The following is a 17,511-nucleotide window of genomic DNA, read 5'->3' as shown; positions in this document are numbered from 1 at the left end:
GTGTTTAAAAAACCTTTAGAAAATTTTACTATATTTTATAAACAAAACTTTTAAAAAAAATCAAATTTAGTTTAAATTTAGCCGGAAGAATATCTGAAGTTTAAACAAAATACAATTTTGTAAAATTTCAAGACTTTCGAATGAGACACTAGAGAATTGCACTGGAAATATTGCGAAAAAATTAGTGCTTAAGCTTTTGATGTACCTTGACAACTTTTTCCTCTTTGATCACTTCCCCCCACTCATTGTAGTTCATGCGTGGAAGGTAGAAAGCGAGTTGCTCCTCGTTCTTGTTGCGGGGGAAGTAGTAGGCGAGGACTTCTCGCAACTCATTGATTTCACTCGAGATCGGACACAGTACTACTGACTTGAGGTCGGAGAAAAGCCGGTGCTCAAGAACTTTACGCATCACCCTGAAAGTGTACATTGAACTCTCCGATATTGTGGTCAATAATGTTACAACTCTGATAGCCAGAATGTGTTTGTTAGTTTTTAACCTCTCGGGTTTTTTTTTCCCAAAAAGTATGAGCATTTAGAATATCGCAAATACATCGAAATCTTTTTTTTTGGAACCCGCAATGGTATTTTTATTTGAAAATCTCAGAAAAATCTGAACTATGACGATTTGAAGCTTGGACAAACTGATCATTCTGTTCTTAAATTTTAGTCCTAGTTTCTTATTTAAGAAATGTTTTTTATCCACAATCCTAGAACTGAAAAAGCAGTTTTTCATGAAACGTCAGTTCTTGTGCTTTGAGAACCCATAGTTTAGTTTTGTGTGATAAAACCTAGTTGAAAAGACGACATTTAGCCTTTCGAAACTATAAAGAATCGTGAAGGAATCGTGATTTCATGTTCTAACCTGAATGCACTTTGCATGCCCTCGTAGCAACACTCCCCCGTAGGATACAATCCACAAATAGCGATACTCCCCACTGGACCTAGATCCTCACTCTCCAGACTCTCAAAGAAGAGTCTTCTGTACGTTTTGGTCACCAGAGTATCCAGACTGTTGGCAAACTTACCAACTGGACCTTCGACTCCAGCAGCTACTGCAACATAGTTTGATCCGACTAGATCATGCTGGCCTGAGAACTCGATCTGGCCGCAGTTGAGACTGTATTTGGTCTGTGCGAAATGCCGGAATTTTTTACCGGCTTCGGTCATCATTGACTTGGAAAGAGGGTAAATGTCTGGTGCTCGGAAGACAACAACGTCTACCTAAATATTCGACTGTTGAGCAAAAAATTTGACAAAAAAAATCCATCTGCCAATTTTTGCCTATGTAGTGTAACACTGGTTTTGTAACTTAAGTGAAGCTTCGTAGCGTTTGAACAACCGACTACGATAATGAAGAATCCAACCATCGCAACTTTTTAGGAAGCGTCAATGACTTCAAATTCGTTTTTCAAGTAGAACTCAGAGTTCTACGAGAAAAAAAAAATGGTTTTCCATGAAGATTTCAACCTGCGATCTTCTACTCATGAGAAAATTGCTTCATCGCCTGAGCCACTGTCGCGGGAATTTATCAGTAAAAGCTTAAAAAAATGCTCGCTGGATTTTGCGAGTATTTCAATTGATTCCATTTGATCACAGCAAAACCGAATCATCGCAACCGAAATCTGATTTGTACAATGCCTATGCTACATGCTTCAGACACTACCCACTAACTAGCAATTCGAAAATTAATTTATAGGTAGAGGCAAAGCAGGGGTTCGCAAAACTTGCGATACCACACAATCATAAACACAGATGCGAAGCTATGCTTCGCAAACAAAAGGGAGTAAAATGCAAAAAGAGCTCTGAGCAGGCAAAACAAAGATAAAAAAAAAGACCTTCAAAAAATTTTGTTGAAAATAGGCGTATCATTTTCTCACATCTGCTGCACGACCGCTTGCAATTTGCCAAACACTAGTTACCAATAAAGCAGCTACAGTTTCTATCAAATTGCCAATGTTATGCAGTAAGAAATCGACAAAAAAAAAGAAAAAACTATTTAAATGTTCCAGATTTGAAAATCCGACCTGTTGAGTAGGCGTCTCACGTCCTCGCATCTGCGCCATGGTCGCTTGGATGTAAACTAGTAGCCCAGCTAATGCTGGACCTACCTGTACTAATATTTTTGATCATATATTTTACTGATGCGGAAATGCATAATTTTCAAAATTTCAAACAAATGGACTTCACGCTTAACCCTTGAGATTCTCTGCTCAAGTAGGAGATTAACGGCTTATTTAAAGGAGCAAATTAGTAATCGCTCTTTTAATTGGTCTTTATCTTAAATTTGGTTGGGAAGTTTTTGAAAAAAAAAAGTGTAAAAGATTCCAAAAATCGACCAAAAAATTGACTTTTCCTATTTTCATAACTTTTTTCTACTGAAGCAAGACGAAATAGCCTCTAGTTTCCACAACCCGGTTTTAAGATAAACAATTTCCGCATCCTGATGACTTGTTACATTGAACTCTCCATTTCAATTTTTCTACGAAATCAGCAAGTTGAAAATCTACAGAATCAGCAGGTTAAGTAAAAAAAAACAATTACTTGTCAAAAAACATGCACAATTTCACAAATTGGTTTTTTTCTGCGGCCATATTTTGTTTCCAAAACACAGGGAATAGCCGCTTGCGCAAATAAGATTCGCATAAATGGTTTTTTTTCTTTTGGCTGAACACTTAAACTCCGATTTGGCAGGGTAGTTTTTGAGAAAAGTCAAAGTGTTTTTAGAATTAACCAAAATGTCACAAAACTAGGGAACAGCCGCTTAAAAAAGGGAAATCTCCATAACTTGTTCTTTTGACTGAAGCCTTTTCCTCAGATTTATGCGTTTACCATTTGAAATATTGACAAAAAAAATCAAAACAAATATGCCAAAAATCCCCCTACTGAAATTTTCGAAGGCCGTAGAACTTGAAGTAAAAAAAGAGACAAGCGAGTTATGCAGGCACATAGAAGAGCAACCGGTCTTTCTAATGGTACCATTTTTTTAGTTTTCGAGAAAAACTGAAATTTCTGCGAAAATTCAAAAATTTTCCAAAGCGTGGCAAAACATAAACGAAAAACAACAAATACCATACATTTTCATAATGCATGTTTTTTTTTCAAACAGGACCTAACACTAGCCAAGAAAAAAGAGCAACATATTCCTTGAAAGTGTTTATGCTTGTATAAGCGTAAATATGTTTAAAATGAATTGTTTCAAAAGAGCCACCAAATGAGTACTCTTGTTTGCCACTTGGGCTACAAAAATGTTCTTCACAAAAATGAGTAAAAATAAAAAGATGAAAAAACTAAGTGAACCAAAATTTTGTCTCGATAAAAGATAACTGAGGACCCAGCTAAAACTGAGAGGTACCTGTTTGATGGAATTTTTTATACTGATTCGGGAGGATTTTGCCAAAAACCTTAATTTTTTTCTATTAAAAAGCCAGAAGAGTGAAAATTTTTGAGATATTGGCATCTTGCCAAATACATTACATTTCTTGTAAGCAAATGAGAGAGCCGTCGCTTCTGCAGGAAACATTCTAGCAAACGGTTGTTTCGAGTCAATTAACTGGTCAAAAAATAAAAATTTGACTTTTATGAGAAGAACTATATCTTTTTCTATTAAAATTTTTGGGTGAAGCCGCATAAGCAGAAGGAGTTCACTCGAGTTGCTTTTTCGATTAAACCCAAAAGCTCAAATTTAGGAGGGTAGCCTTCGAGAAAAGTCAAATAGTTTCAAAAAACGGTAAATTAACCAAAAATTGACTTTTATGTGGGTCATAACTGTTTGCTTTAGAAAATTTTGGCGTCATTGATTATGTACGGGAGCTTGCAACTCCCGTTATTTCGATTAAACTTATAACTTCAGGTTTTAGAGGATAGTTTTATAGAAAAGTCAAGTTTGAAAAAACTTAATTCAAAATGTGATTTTCCGAGGGCACAAAAATGGGGTTTGCCCGCTAATGCAGGGCAGCTTCCAACAACTAGTTATCCCTGTTGGACCAAAAATTTCAGATTTGGAATAGTAGTTCTCAAAAAAGCCAAAAAATTTTATAAAACGGTAAAAAGTCAAAAAATTAAATTATCCGACAGCTTAAGCGTTCTATCTAAAAAAATTAGTTATTACCGTTTACGAAAAAAGTTAAAAAGATGGGTCAGATATTACCTCCACAGCCTTTTTCTAAGGCTGTAGACAGTGATTTAAAAATAAAAAGAGATTGTGGATTTATGCAGACACAATTAAACTAACTTGTTACAAGGTCATGAAGATACACAAGGGAGTAGGCGGTTTCTCCGGGTTTGTAACTCATACATCTAGACTTTCAATTTTCAGAAAAGTTATTTTGAAACCAATTCAATTGCAAAATCACTAAATCCTAATAATTGTTTTTAATCAACTTATTACATTCAATTCATTGGTTTGTACGCTTATCATTTTCTGCTATCAGTCACTTAAACCCGCGTAATTAGTTAAAAAGATGTCAAACTCTTTTTGCTTAAGTTTTTTTTCTAAAATATTATAAAAACTTGTGTCGAATTTGTAAAAATGTAAAACTTGAGCAACATTAATAGGATAGGGTCCATATCTGCAGCTGCTGATAGCCTTCTGTCACAACTTCATGAAAAATTCAACATTTCAAGTTTCGAAAAATAATTCTTAAAAATCATAAAGGCAATGAGCAGTTCAATTTGGAGCCCAAATAAAAAATCTCGTCAGAATTCTTACCTTACTAGCACACCACTACAGTGTTGAGAACTTTGAACTTTGTAAAGTGTTTTAGAGCTAAGTATTTGAAATTTTACGAAAAATCATAAGACAGCAAACCTTAAAAACTAAGATAGTTTCAGCAGTGTATTTGGTGGCAGGATTTGCAATCACTGAGAGTATCTTAAAAGCAACCCACTGAAAAGTTCAAATAAGGTTCTATAAGAAACTTCAAATTTTGTAATCAAGTTTTGTACCTTGTAAAACTTGAAGTTAAAGATTTTTGAAAAAAATAGAAAAACTGTCATATCTCGAGATCAAAAACAATTTCAGCAGTCCCAATTGGAGGAAAGATTTGCAAGTGAATTTCCAAATTTGTGAAAACTAGTATATCTAAGTTCATTGAAAATTTTTTGAAAAAATCAAAAGAAAAACGCAATAGTCAGAAAAAGAAAAGCATTTGAGCAGCGACATTTGGAGACAAGAATTGTTTTTGTTCAACTTATTACATTCAATTCATTGGTTGGCACGCGTATCATTTGCTGCTATCAGTCACTTAAACCAGCGTAATTAGTTAAAAAGATGTCAAACTCTTTTCGCTTATATTATTCTTTTTTCTTAAATAGTATAAAAACATAGGTCAAATTTGGAAAACTGTGAAACTTGAGCAAAATTAATAGGATAGGGGCCATATCTGCAGCTGCTGATAGCCTTCTGTCACAACCTCATGAAATTTTCAACATTTCAAGTTTCGACAAGTAATTCTGAGAAATAATAAAAGTTCATATAAAAGGCAATGAACAGTCCATTTTGGAGTCCAAATGAAAAATCTCGTGAGAATACCTACTTTGACAGCACACCACTGTGTTGAGAACTTTGAACTTTGTAAATTGTTTTAGAGCTAAGTATTTGAAATTTTACGAAAAATCATAAGACGGCAAATCTTAAAAACTAAGATAATTTCAGCAGTGGAATTGAAGGCAGGATTTGCAACCAATGAAAGTATAATAAAAGCAACCCACTAAAAAGTTCAAATAAGGTTCTAGAAATTTTTTAATCAAGTTTTGTAACTTTGTAAAACTTGAAATTAAAGTTTTCTGAAACAAATAGAAAAATTTCCATATCTCGAGATCAAAAACAATTTCAGCAGGCACAATTGGAGGAAAGATTTGCAAGTAAAATTCCAAATTTGTGAAAACTCTTATATCTAACTTCATTGAAAATTTTTTGAAAAAATCAAAAAAAACGCAATGGTCAGAAAAAGAAAAGCACTTGAGCAGTCACACTGGGAGACAAGAATTTCGACGCCTGAGAGTACACTGACAGTAACCAATCAAATGGCTAAAAATTTCAAACTTTAGTGAAGGTTCTTAAATCTAAGTTTTCTGAAAATTTTGAAAAATCACAAAAAATGTCATATCGCGGAATCCAAAGGCACTTGAGCAGTTTTTTTTGAAGGCAACATATTTGCGAAGTCTGAGAACTCCCTGACGGCACCCGACTACAGGGTTGGACTTAGAAATTAGAAGAACGTTGTTTTAAGATTGGTTTTTCAAAAATATATCTAAGAAATTTAAAAAAAACTGTGCCAGTATGAAGTTTTTTCTTAATGAGCAATTTTTTTTAAAAAATTTCAGCTCTTAAACGAAAACTACTTCACTTTTATTTGCGTCATTTCAGTATTTGAGAAAAAAAACATTTAGCAGAAATTTTTGAATGGAGTCAAAGTTTGAACGGATAAATAATTTTTAGGTCAAAAAATTTTAGATTACAAAGATGAAATAAAAGAATCTTGATCAGTAAAGCACTTAATTGTAAAATAGGGATAACCAAAATTTTATTCACACAAAGTTCCATGAGAAGTGAGTGTATCTTGATGCAGGAAAACACGCTTGAAGTATTTCAATTTGAAGCCTGGAAGCCCGGCCAATCGCAAGAAAAAAGAAATCAGTATTCAAATTTTTTCATTCAAATAGCTCAACTTGTTGACAACTATTGCTTTATGAAGACTCTAGAAACTTACAATAGAAGGCTTCTACATTAGAAAGCTTCGCAAACTATTGCAAGAAAACGGCAAAAAAGCAGCTCGGCATAAATTGAAGAAAACAAGAAATAAGCTCAGAATTATGATTTCTTTTACTTGTTGGATTTGAACGTGCGACCTTGAGATTTTGAGTCTAATGTTCTTCATTCTCGGCAACTGACGAAAAGATTATTCAGAAAACACTAGCCACAAACAGCGCAGAAAACACATGCTATGAAATCTCCTATCCTTAAGATTGTGGTTCTAGCAAAAGTACCTACAAATGAGCACAGTTATTTGCGATTTATATTGGAAAAATAGAGTCATACTAATACATGACACTGGCTAGCTGGCAAGTGTAGGAGTCACGAACTTACTTGCCTTGCGTTTTCAAAAGCAAGTGTAGTGGAATCGCGATCCATGCGTAGTGGAAACGCCGTTTTCTATTTTGTTTTTCGTTTGGATGAGGCCATGTTTTAAGCTGTGGAAACTTTTCTATAACACAAAAAAGAAGCTGCGCTTCGCAAACACTAGCAAGAACACGACAAAAAGCAACTATAGATTTCTAAAAAGCAATAAAAATCATAAAAATAAGCCTCGAATTAGTAAAAACTCGTCGATGTCTCGGACACGAACCTATGACCTACTTGGACCTAAAAAATTATGAGTGTCACGCACTACCAACTAAGCCACGGACGATTAACCTACTACAAACACTAGCCACTAATACAGCCGAGAACAGATGCTATGAAACTTCCAATGCTACAGATCGTGACTATAGCAAAAATGTACACAAGAGAACATTTTTAATAGCCACTTTTATTTGCAAGTTGGGTTAAAAAAATAAGGTTCATACTAAAACACACGCTGCTGGCAATATTAATCAAAGAAATCGTAAAAAATGATCTAATAAAATCATTAAACTTTCATTCACAGCTTTCAATCATTATTAAGAAACTTTTCGGCTAGATGGTGCAGCGTTAGGAACAAAACGCTTCAATTCGGGTCAAAAATTATTAGGCGAAACTTTCCTTCGGATTTTTCCCTTGCAGTACATTTTTCAAAATTTGTTGGTTTGTATGCAACCTAAAATTTTATCGCATAGCCCAGTTGCCACGGCTGCTTAATGAAATTTTGAAAACCGAAATTAGAGCAAAAATGTTGTAAATTTCATGGCTAGACAGTCAACGAAAATCACTCGAAGACATTATGGCCATCTCAAAATACTTACGCCGTTCGCAGTTCGGGACAAAGGCACTCAGCAGTGGCAGGGCAACACTTAAAGTTCTAGACGCAAAAAACTACCTCGAGTCGCAAAAAAGAGCACTCGACAAAATCAGTCTGGAATGTGCGGAAATAAAAGAAACGGGTTAGGCTTAGACAGGCCTGAGAGCCTTTCATAGCTTGCTAGCCTGATACTCTGCAAATCGCAGACACCACAATAAATATTTTCTCATGAATCTTCTATGCAGCTTCTAATAATAAATTTAAAGCCGCATTGCTCTAACTCTATGATGTCACAGTAAGTCCAACGTATTCGAATTGGTTCCTTGATTTTTGTTTTACGTTTCGTAGATACTATTATCGTTAACACCTACCTCTAAAAAAGGATACTGTTCGGCCGTGCAAATCCGAATGATGTTGTTCAGTCGTGTGTCAATAGGGTAAACAGGTGTCTCGTAAATAGTATCGTGACACATCGGCACAAAAGCTCCAAAATCCGACCACCTTTCTACATCTTCCATTTCCACCCTTTTCGGGGATTTATTCAGACTTAAAGAACTTTCCTAAGACATAATCAATATAACTATAGGATAAAGTCTAGTCAAGATAAAACGCCGTTATTTTAACGCTCTTTCAGTCGCAACGGAGGATCAACTGTACTAATTAATAGATGTTCGCAAGACTTATATTTCGAATATTCCATTGACATACCATGCTTTAGAATCAAATGTTAACTTTTTACTTGCAAAGTTTGACATTCAATTGTATGGTAAGACTACAGCAAATATTATTTGAGTCAAAACGTTGTTTGATGAAGAATGTTTAAATTATTGTTCGATTTGCATCGACAAATTACGATATTCACAAATTTCACATTATTTACACTTGTAAAGCATACAAATTGTTAATATGGTTTTATGAACAACCTTGTGCCGAAACTTCACACCCTATACGAGTTTATGGGTTGGGTGGTGGTCGTTCGTTATGGCAAGTCACGCAGATATCTTTGATCTGACCTTTCGTACTAGCGTGCTGAATAATGCAAGCCTATAGTAGATCCGCAAGAGCCGCGTCTTTTTTGGGGTCTAAAACCAGAACCATACTATCAAAATTGAGACTTTTCCGAGGGCGATAATTTCTTCTGCAAACAAATGGTAGAAAAAGCTAAGACAGGGGAGCTTTGAAAACCCATTTTGTCATTTAAACACAAAATCTCATATTTGAGAGGGCAGCTTTGGGGGAAACAAAAAAGTTTAAAAGATGGGTCAGATATTACCTCCACAGCCTTTTTCTAAGGCTGTAGACAGTGATTTAAAAAAAAAAGAGATTGTGGATTTATGCAGACACAATTAAACTAACTTGTTACAAGGTCATGAAGATACACAAGGGAGTAGGCGGTTTCTCCGGGTTTGTAACTCATACATCTAGACTTTCAATTTTCAGAAAAATTATTTTGAAACCAATTCAATTGCAAAATCACTAAATCCTAATAATTGTTTTTAATCAACTTAATACATTCAATTCATTGGTTTGTACGCTGATCATTTTCTGCTATCAGTCACTTAAACCCGCGTAATTAGTTAAAAAGATGTCAAACTCTTGCTTAAACTTTTTTTTCTAAAATATTGTAAAAACTTGTGTCGAATTTGTAAAAATGTGAAACTTGAGCAATATTAATAGGATAGGGTCCATATCTACTGCTGCTGATAGCCTTCTGTCACAACTTCATGAAATATTCAACATTTCAAGTTTCGAAAAATAATTCTTAAAAATCATAAAGGCAATGAGCGGTTCAATTTGGAGCCCAAAAAAAATTCTCGTCAGAATTCTTACATTGCTAGCACACCACTACAGTGTTGAGAACTTTGAACTTTGTAAAGTGTTTTAGAGCTAAGTATTTGAAATTTTACGAAAAATCATAAGACGGCAAACCTTAAAAACTAAGGTAGTTTCAGCAGTGGATTTGGAGGCAGGTTTTGCAATCACTGAGAATATCTTAAAAGCAACCCACTGAAACGTTCAAATAAGGTTCTATAAGAAACTTCAAATTTTGTAATCAAATTTTGTACCTTGTAAAACTTGAAATTAAAGATTTTTGAAAAAAAAATAGAAAAACTGTCATATCTCGAGATCAAAAACAATTTCAGCAGTCCCAATTGGAGGAAAGATTTGCAAGTGAAATTCCAAATTTGTGAAAACTAGTATATCTAAGTTCATTGAAAATTTTTTGAAAAAATCAAAAAAAAACGCAATAGTCAGAAAGAGAAAAGCATTCGAGCAGCGACATTTGGAGACAAGAATTGTTTTTGTTCAACATATTACATTCAATTCATTGGTTGGCACGCGTATCATTTGCTGCTATCAGTCACTTAAACCAGCGTAATTAGTTAAAAAGATGTCAAACTCTTTTCGCTTATATTAATCTTTTTTCTTAAATATTATTAAAACATAGGTCAAATTTTTAAAACTGTGAAACTTGAGCAAAATTAATAGGATAGGGGCCATATCTGCAGCTGCTGATAGCCTTCGGTCACAACCTCATGAAATATTCAACATTTCAAGTTTCGAAAAATAGTTCTGAAAAATCATAAAAGTTCATATCTTAGGAAAGTAAAAGGCAATGAACAGTCCATTTTGGAGTCCAAATGAAAAATCTCGTGAGAATTCCTACTTTGACAGCACACCACTGTGTTGAGAACTTTGAACTTTGTAAAGTGTTTCAGAGCTAAGTATTTGAAATTTTACGAAAAATCGTAAGACGGCAAACCTTAAAAACTAAGATAATTTCAGCAGTGGAATTGAAGGCAAGATTTGCAACCAATGAGAGTATAATAAAAGCAACCCACTAAAAAGTTCAAATAAGGTTCTAAAAATTTTTTAATCAAGTTTTGTAACTTTGTAAAACTTGCAATTAAAGTTTTCTGAAACAAATAGAAAAACTGTCATATCTCGAGATCAAAAACAATTTCAGCAGGCACAATTGGAGGAAAAATTTGCAAGTAAAATTCCAAATTTGTGAAAACTCTTATATCTAACTTCATTGAAAATTTTTTGAAAAAATCAAAAAAACGCAATAGTCAGAAAAAGAAAAGCACTTGAGCAGTCACATTTGGAGACAAGAATTTGGACGCCTGAGAGTACACTGACAGTAACAAATCAAATGGCTAAAAACTTCAAACTTTAGTGAAGGTTCTTAAATCTAAGTTTTCTGAAAATTTTGAAAAATCACAAAAAATGTCATATCGCGGAATCCAAAGGCACTTGAGCAGTTTTTTTTGAAGGCAACATATTTGCGAAGTCTGAGAACTCCCTGACGGCACCCGACTACAGGGTTGGACTTAGAAATTAGAAGAACGTTGTTTTAAGATTGGTTTTTCAAAAATATATCTAAGAAATTTAAAAAAAACTGTGCCAGTATGAAGTTTTTTCTTAATGAGCAATTTTTTAAAAAAGTTTCAGCTCTTAAACGAAAACTACTTCACGTTTTTTTGCTTCATTTCAGTATTTGAGAAAAAAAAACATTTAGCAGAAATTTTTGAATGGAGTCAAAGTTTGAATGGATAAATAAATTTTAGGTCAAACTTGAGCGGGAAAAAGCTGTAAAATTTTATATTACAAAGATGAAATAAAAGAATTTCGATCAGTAAAGCACTTAATTGTAAAATAGGGATAACCAAAATTTTATTCACATAAAGTTCCATGAGAAGTGAGTGTATCTTGATGCAGGAAAACACGCTTGAAGTATTTCAATTTGAAGCCTGGAAGCCCGGCCAATCGCAAGAAAAAAGAAATCAGTATTCAAATTTTTTCATTCAAATAGCTCAACTTGTTGACAACTATTGCTTTATGAAGACTCTAGAAACTTACAATAGAAGGCTTCTACATTAGAAAGCTTCGCAAACTATTGCAAGAAAACGGCAAAAAAGCAGCTCGGCATAAATTGAAGAAAACAAGAAATAAGCTCAGAATTATGATTTCTTTCACTTGTTGGATTTGAACGTGCGACCTTGAGATTTTGAGTCTAATGTTCTTCATTCTCGGCAACTGACGAAAAGATTATTCAGAAAACACTAGCCACAAACAGCGCAGAAAACACATGCTATGAAATCTCCTATCCTTAAGATTGTGGTTCTAGCAAAAGTACCTACAAATGAGCACAGTTATTTGCGATTTATATTGGAAAAATAGAGTCATACTAATACATGACACTGGCTAGCTGGCAAGTGTAGGAGTCACGAACTTACTTGCCTTGCGTTTTCAAAAGCAAGTGTAGTGGAATCGCGATCCATGCGTAGTGGAAACGCCGTTTTCTATTTTGTTTTTCGATTGGATGAGGCCATGTTTTAAGCTGTGAAAACATTTCTATAACACAAAAATGAAGCTGCGCTCCGCAAACACTAGTAAGAACACGACAAAAAGCAACTATAGGTTTCTAAAAAGCAATAAAAATAGTAAAAATAAGCCTCGAATTAGTAAAAACTCGTCGATGTCTCGGACACGAACCTATGACCTACTTAGACATCGAAATTATGAGTCTCACGCACTACCAACTAAGCCACGGACGATTAACCTACTACAAACACTAGCCACTAATAAAGCCGAGAACAGATGCTATGAAACTTCCAATGCTACAGATCGTGACTATAGCAAAAATGTACACAAGAGAACATTTTTAATAGCCACTTTTATTTGCAAGTTAGGTTAGAAAAAATAAGGTTCATACTAAACACTAGCTGCTGGCTATATTAATCAAAGAAATCGTGAACAATGGTCTAATAAAATCATTAAATTTTCATTCACAGCTTTCAATCATTATTAAGAAACTTTTCGGCTAGATGTTGCAGCGTTAGGAACAAAACGCTTCAATTCGGGTCAAAAATTATTAGGCGAAACTTTCCTTCGGATTTTTCCCTTGCAGTACATTTTTTCAAAATTTGTTGGTTTGTATGCAACCTTAAAATTTATCGCATAGCCCAGTTGCCACGGCTGCTTAATGAAATTTTGAAAACCGAAATTAGAGCAAAAATGTAAATTTCATGGCACGACAGTCAACGAAAATCACTCAAAGACATTATGGCCATCTCAAATTTCTTACGCCTTTTGCAGTTCGGGACAAAGGCACTCAGCAGTGGCAGGGCAACACCTGAAGTTCTAGACGCAAAAAACTACCTCGAGTCGCAAAAAAGAGCACTCGACAAAATCAGTCTGGAATGTGCGGAAATAAAAGAAACGGGTTAGGCTTAGACAGGCCTGAGAGCCTTTCATAGCTTGCTAGCCTGATACTCTGCAAATCGCAGACACCACAATAAAAATTTTTTCATGAATCTTCTATGCAGCTTCTAATAATAAATTTAAAGCCGCATTGCTCTAACTCTATGATGTCACAGTAAGTCCAACGTATTCGAATTGGTTCCTTGATTTTTGTTTTACGTTTCGTAGATACTATTATCGTTAACACCTACCTCTAAATAAGGATACTGTTCGGCCGTGCAAATCCGAATGATGTTGTTCAGTCGTGTGTCAATAGGGTAAACAGGTGTCTCGTAAATAGTATCGTGACACATCGGCACAAAAGCTCCAAAATCCGACCACCTTTCTACATCTTCCATTTCCACCCTTTTCGGGGATTTATTCAGACTCAAAGAACTTTCCAAAGACATAATCAATATAACTATAGGATAAAGTCTAGTCAAGATAAAACGCCGTTATTTTAACGCTCATTTAGTCGCAAGGGAGGATCAACTGTACTAATAATTAGATGCTCTCAAGACTTATATTTCGAATATTCCATTGACATACCATGCTTTAGAATCAAATGTTAACTATTTACTTGCAAAGTTTGACATTCAATCGTATGGTAAAACTACAGCAAATATTATTTGAGTCAAAACGTTGTTTGATGAAGAATGTTTAAATTATTGTTCGATTTGCAACGACAAATTACCATATTCACAAATTTCACATTATTTACACTAGTAAAACATACAAATAGTAAATATGGTTTTATGAACAACCTTGTGCCGAAACTTCACACCCTATACGAGTTTATGGGTTGGGTGGTGGTCGTTCGTTATGGCAAGTCACGCAGACATCTTTGATCTGACCTTTCGTACTAGCGTGCTGAATATTGCAAGGCTATAGTAGATCCGCAAGAGCCGCGTCTTTTTTGGGGTCTAAAACCAGAACAAAACTATTAAAATTTGAAAAAACATAAAACCACTGATTTTACCATTGGAACGTGTTCTTAGACTGACGACTCTAAAGAAAATAATTCACTGAGTTTTTTCTTTCATTCCAGCAGTCCGAAGAACCTACGCCTGGAAAATTTTAGTAAATTCGTGGAAATGCGAAGCGGAGCTTTGCACCACTTGCAGCCCAATGTTCGAAAAGATGGTACCAAAACATTCGAGCTTGAGCCATAAAAAGTATTTGTAAAAAAAATATATTTCAAAGCCTCGAAAAGAACTGATTACCGTAATAAGAATTAAGTGCAGTCGTTCAAGACGCAGTGCCTCATTTGACCATTACACTAAGCAGTCTGCTACCCACTCATTTCATGTTAAAAAAATCAGTTCTGCAAGCAAAGTTTCATACGGGAAATAAGTCGAGTACCCGATTACAATACCATTGCCGCTAATCACAAGGGCGACTATTTGTATTTAGGTCATTTCATCTTCTTCGATGTTACTTAATTGAGTGTCTTATATATTGGCTCAAAATTATAGAAACAGTGAAAGATTAAACAGGAAAAGACAAATGAATAGAAAGATAGTGGTATAGATTCCATACTTCTCCGCCATATTCGGGTCACTCTTTTCGGAAGGCTTACTAGAACAGTAGATCAACCAATAATCGCTTTTCTATTACATAACCAACAAGATTGATGGCATTAGGACGACGCCCTAAATGTTCCCACTGCCCTTCAACGTTTATGGAAAAGTGTTCAATTTTTAAAGTAATGAAAATTTTGTTTAAAAAATAGAAAAACTCAAAAAGACATTTTTTTCGAATACACCAGGTTCTCCAACGAATGTTGAACACCAAAAATCTCATTATCAAAACTGAAAAAAAAATCCATATAAAAGCGTCTTGTTTCTGTCTTTTCATTCATTAATAAGGGGATGCGGATAAAAACTATGGTTTTCAGATATAAGGCTAGAACACCAGCACTGGTAACTTACTTTACAGGGGGACTGCTCAATTGATCCCTCAAACCGCATGATTTTGGCCGGAAAATAAATTAGACGAAAAGGAATTTTTATTACCCGAAGAAACAAATCGAGTGCTTTTAAAAATTAGATTAGATTATTTTGCTCCTGAATGAATAGCTAAAAAAGCAGGAGGCGGTTTTTCGAATTTTTGCTGCCCTTTTTTGTAGGTTGCCCGATTTCATTTTCTGAGCTCTCCCAAAATAGTATAAGGAGGCTCGGCAGGCAAATTTCAGCTCGGCAGGCAAATTTAAACGAAAAACAGCCCAAAAAAGGTAATTTAAGTCACTTTTTAGAAAAAATGCCTTTTTTTCGGCGCGCGCTCCCCCTCAAAATTAATCATATTGGCGCCCAAGCCACTTTTAGAAAATTTTTGAGGTTGTTCAGCGAAAAATGGATGTCATAAAGTTATATCACAGGGAGACACTTTGGAAAAATTTGGTAGCCAGAATTGAGGGAGGGGGGGGGGGCAGTCGCCCCCCACCCTCGGCACGCTACTTACCACAGGTATAATATCTTTTTAGATTTGAGCTCAAGACATCACCAGCTTTCAAATGATACAAAAAAGCCCGTCAAAATTGCTAATAAAAAAATTAAGACAAAATTTGCTGGAAGAAAAAACCACTCCGAGTCAAAATACTCAGTCGGAACAGTAATCTGCACAAAAAACTTCTTTTCATAATAAACTTACTTTTAAAAAAGTATCTGTACAACTGAAATTCATGATGTACCTGTCTGCGCATTACCACTTGTCTTTTCCATATCAGCTCTCAATTCTGACGTCACTTGCGTGAACAGAATATTCCAGTCCCATTTCCGATCATCCTCGACCACCTCCGCCTCCGGACTGAGAGCCAGTCGAGCCAGAGTCTTCAAGTCTATTTCATTATCCAGTGTGTATATTGCAGAATGCTTTTGAAGTGCGTTTTCTAATTCGTTCATACTCGCAATTTGAACTGAGGCTGTTGGCGCAGCTGAGATTTTATTGGAGAATTCTTTTTCTTGCATGTCCTCTAAAAGAGAACATTTTGACATTCTGACATCATATCGAAACCTAACTAATAAATTTTAACAAACCAACAACAGCTCACTGGCTAAACTTGTAGCCAACGGATCGTAACTACACTTTTTTGCCTTCCTGAAAGAGTGCGCGTTCAAGCAACACATTCTTCTTCGACACAGCTTTCGCTCCGATCATCAACAAAATCCGAGAACCTAACTGAACTTTACGCTGCTTTTAGTTCATAATTAAATCCATAAACAAAGCTACCAACTAACCAAGAGTGGGAATCACTGGTATGTCATCGTCTTCCTCGTCCTCTTCTTCCATATGACTTCCTCCTCCCTTCATGTCTATGCTGCTCCTCTGCAGTCTCCGATCCACAATCGTCTGGTCCTCCTGCTCTTCCGAACCCCAGCCTCCTTTCTTCCCTGAGTGCTCGATTTGACTTTGAACTCCTTTCTTTCCTGAATTTGAACTCTTAATATCGTTTGAGGCACTAGCGCCCCCAGTTTTCCCTTTTTCGTTATCTTCTGCCGTGTCTTTGAGGAAATCGAGACCCTCTACACAAGAAACAAAATGAACAATTCGGTTAAACCACAATCATACTTTCATATTAATTATATATAGTCAACAAGGATTGCCAATTTCTGTTCAAGTATCACATAATTATCCAATCAAATTGACTTAAGAAAAAAATCAAAAAACAGCAAAAAAAAACATTTCGGATATCAAAAAACATATCTATCGTTAAAATTTAAGTGGAATTGAATTTTCATCTTATTTAGTCTGAAAAACGAATATCTGTCCACTTTGTTGAACACTGATCGATTTTTAACATATTTTTGTTAGAATCCGAATTAAGACCAAAAGGTTTTTAATATGGGTTGACCTCCTCCGAAATTTTATTGTGGGCTCAAAATTGGGTGAAAAAAAAAGAATTGAAAAAACGAGTCCTACGCCATACCTTCTTACCACTATTCGAGTAGTCGGAACAATAAGACTACCAACAGTCTCATATGCAGAGTGGTCGCAAATTCATTTGCTCAACCATAGCTATTAAACACCAGACCCAACACGATACTTGGTTGTTGTTTGAGTCCAGAAAAATAACCAAAAAAAAATTGCATTTAATTTGTAACGAGGGGAACATCAGCAGTTATCCGTAAAGAGCTCGTCTGTTGGCACTTTTACCTCGTGAATAAAATGTGTTGACTGACCTTAAGAAACTTATCAAAGTTTATCTCTTACCTAAATCTGCATTTCCTCGCCGTCTTCCTGCAGATCGCTTCACTATTTTGTCCACGCCAAACATCTGAAATAGCTTTATGCTAAATTATTTCAATGTCTTGCTCCAAAGGACGAACAC

General features: G+C 35.2%; 2 protein-coding genes across 2 annotated transcripts in view; both read right to left on the bottom strand.

Moving 5' to 3' along the window:
• LOC134839931 (uncharacterized) overlaps positions 1 to 13,699 on the bottom strand; it is a 16,962-nt gene extending 3,263 nt beyond the window's left edge. Inside the window, exons 1-3 of the mRNA XM_063855559.1 lie at positions 13,397 to 13,699; positions 863 to 1,221; positions 206 to 413 (exon numbers count right to left, since the gene is read on the bottom strand). Coding sequence (XP_063711629.1) covers positions 206 to 413; positions 863 to 1,221; positions 13,397 to 13,594 — 765 coding nt within the window. The 5' untranslated portion in view covers positions 13,595 to 13,699. The remainder of the gene's footprint in view (positions 1 to 205; positions 414 to 862; positions 1,222 to 13,396) is intronic.
• Positions 13,700 to 13,935: 236 nt separating this feature from the next.
• On the bottom strand, positions 13,936 to 17,511 carry LOC134840402 (intraflagellar transport protein 43 homolog). Its single transcript, XM_063856185.1, has 4 exons — positions 17,394 to 17,511; positions 16,421 to 16,705; positions 15,874 to 16,155; positions 13,936 to 14,107 (listed from the first exon to the last, which is right to left on the bottom strand). The coding sequence occupies exons 1-4, from the start codon at positions 17,455 to 17,457 to the stop codon at positions 14,070 to 14,072; spliced, it is 669 nt and encodes a 222-aa protein (XP_063712255.1). The 5' UTR covers positions 17,458 to 17,511; the 3' UTR covers positions 13,936 to 14,069.

The sequence above is a fragment of the Symsagittifera roscoffensis genome, chromosome 2, assembly GCF_963678635.1.
Source record: "Symsagittifera roscoffensis chromosome 2, txSymRosc1.1, whole genome shotgun sequence".
Lineage (NCBI taxonomy): Eukaryota > Metazoa > Xenacoelomorpha > Acoela > Convolutidae > Symsagittifera > Symsagittifera roscoffensis.
This window is presented reverse-complemented; position numbering and strand designations above follow the sequence as displayed.

What these genes read in the sequence shown, in the direction of transcription:
- LOC134840402 (XM_063856185.1), bottom strand. Translation starts at nt 17,457, where the DNA reads ATGTTTGGCGTGGACAAAATAGTGAAGCGATCTGCAGGAAGACGGCGA. An exon ending in GCGAGGAAATGCAGATTTAG is followed by an intron (nt 16,706 to 17,393) that starts GTAAGAGATAAA and finishes TTTCTTGTGTAG; the next exon opens with AGGGTCTCGATTTCCTCAAA. An exon ending in AAGTGGTAATGCGCAGACAG is followed by an intron (nt 14,108 to 15,873) that starts GTACATCATGAA and finishes TTCTGGTTTTAG; the next exon opens with ACCCCAAAAAAGACGCGGCT.